Here is a 1397-nt window from a genome sequence, read left to right as displayed (position 1 = left end):
GACGCATGCGCATTTGCATAAATGTCTACACACACACATACACACTACACACAATAAAAAACATAGGAAATAGCAAGAGTGATTACAATAGTTCCTATTGCATTACATGCATAGGAACTAATAAAAAGCAGCAAATTGGTACAGTAGTATTAAACTTTAGGCAGACAAAAAATTAATTTTGTGTCTGATAAGTCACAGCCACACTTTACATAACAAATCATTTTTTAAACATTCCCTAAAAACACTCCGTAAAATGTGCCCAAGAATTGACCACTTACATTTGTCAATACGATTTGGTATAAGTCTGCTAAAAATTTTCATTGTACAATCCCATGATTTGCTTATTGTACAATAACATGACTTACCTGAAATGGATACAGTATAAATTTGCTGTCAAGCTTCTTTACTTGATCGTGTGACACATCAACTATCTGGCCTAAGTCAACCAAACGAGCTTGGACCTAAAAATACAGATAATAAGGCTAGGATTTGAATAAATACCCTTTGAAAATGCATTTGCATTAAAAAATATTTCTTGGAAGGTTTGCATGGCAAGTATCAATAACAAAATAATTCAATCTTCCGGTGCACCATGTGTAAAAATATGTTTTTTGAGGTTAAAACACTGGTTGATCTTTTCTATTTTGTCATAAAATTTTACTGACTAAAGTTTAGGGGAAGAAATATATATCTAGAATTCTTCAGGACAGGTGTTTTGTGAAGAACAAACTGTACTCACCAAGTCCCCCGAAACTTTCAGGACTGAGGCACGAAACCATTTACCTTCTTCTGGACTTACAGCAACTATCTTACCGGAATGAAGCTCCACAGGTGACAGAATATCACTAGACAAGCTAGATGAACAAAAGAAGGCGTTACTCATTGGAATATTACTAGACAAGCTGGATAAAACAAGCTGTCATTAAACACTGGTATATCAATAGACAATCCTGAAAGTCAGGGTTAGTTACTCAGTATGCAATTCTTTATTATTTAGTAATCATCAAATGAATCAGAACAAAACAATTTTGTATTAATGAGCAATAAATTATTACAAACACTTTGAACTGGGCTAGACAGCTGCTTAATAATGGTCATGAGTAAAATAAAAACAAAATCAGCACAAAAATATATGGTAGACTTTTTAAAAGTTAAAAAATCATAAAATTACTGACCTTAATTCATTTGTCATACTGAGAAATTTTGCTTGTTGTTTTTCATTCCGAACCATCACAGACCAAAATGAACCATCCATGTTTAGTTCAGTTACAATTTTAACATCAAGAACAGCACCTACAACTATAGATGGACAATAATTAATTAAGTGTTAATGTTAATCAGGTGTTAATGAATATCACCCACAAGTAGGCCAGCGTAATAACAATATATATATATAT

General features: G+C 32.5%; 1 protein-coding gene across 2 annotated transcripts in view; it reads right to left on the bottom strand.

The window, feature by feature from the left end:
* The window catches only part of LOC117119830, a 19090-nt gene that overhangs the window by 7310 nt on the left and 10383 nt on the right, over window positions 1-1397 (bottom strand). For both annotated transcript variants that reach the window (XM_033264778.1, XM_033264779.1), the window contains exons 14-16: window positions 1176-1299; window positions 740-854; window positions 366-461 (exon numbers count right to left, since the gene is read on the bottom strand). In XM_033264778.1, the coding sequence (XP_033120669.1) occupies window positions 366-461; window positions 740-854; window positions 1176-1299 (335 nt within the window). The remainder of the gene's footprint in view (window positions 1-365; window positions 462-739; window positions 855-1175; window positions 1300-1397) is intronic.

Source organism: Anneissia japonica, unplaced genomic scaffold, assembly GCF_011630105.1.
Source record: "Anneissia japonica isolate Jap-2015-1 unplaced genomic scaffold, ASM1163010v1 scaffold724_len3256291_cov202, whole genome shotgun sequence".
In the NCBI taxonomy this organism is placed as follows: Eukaryota; Metazoa; Echinodermata; class Crinoidea; order Comatulida; family Comatulidae; genus Anneissia; species Anneissia japonica.
Note: the sequence above shows the minus strand (reverse complement) of the source record. Positions and strands in the feature narration are given on the sequence as shown.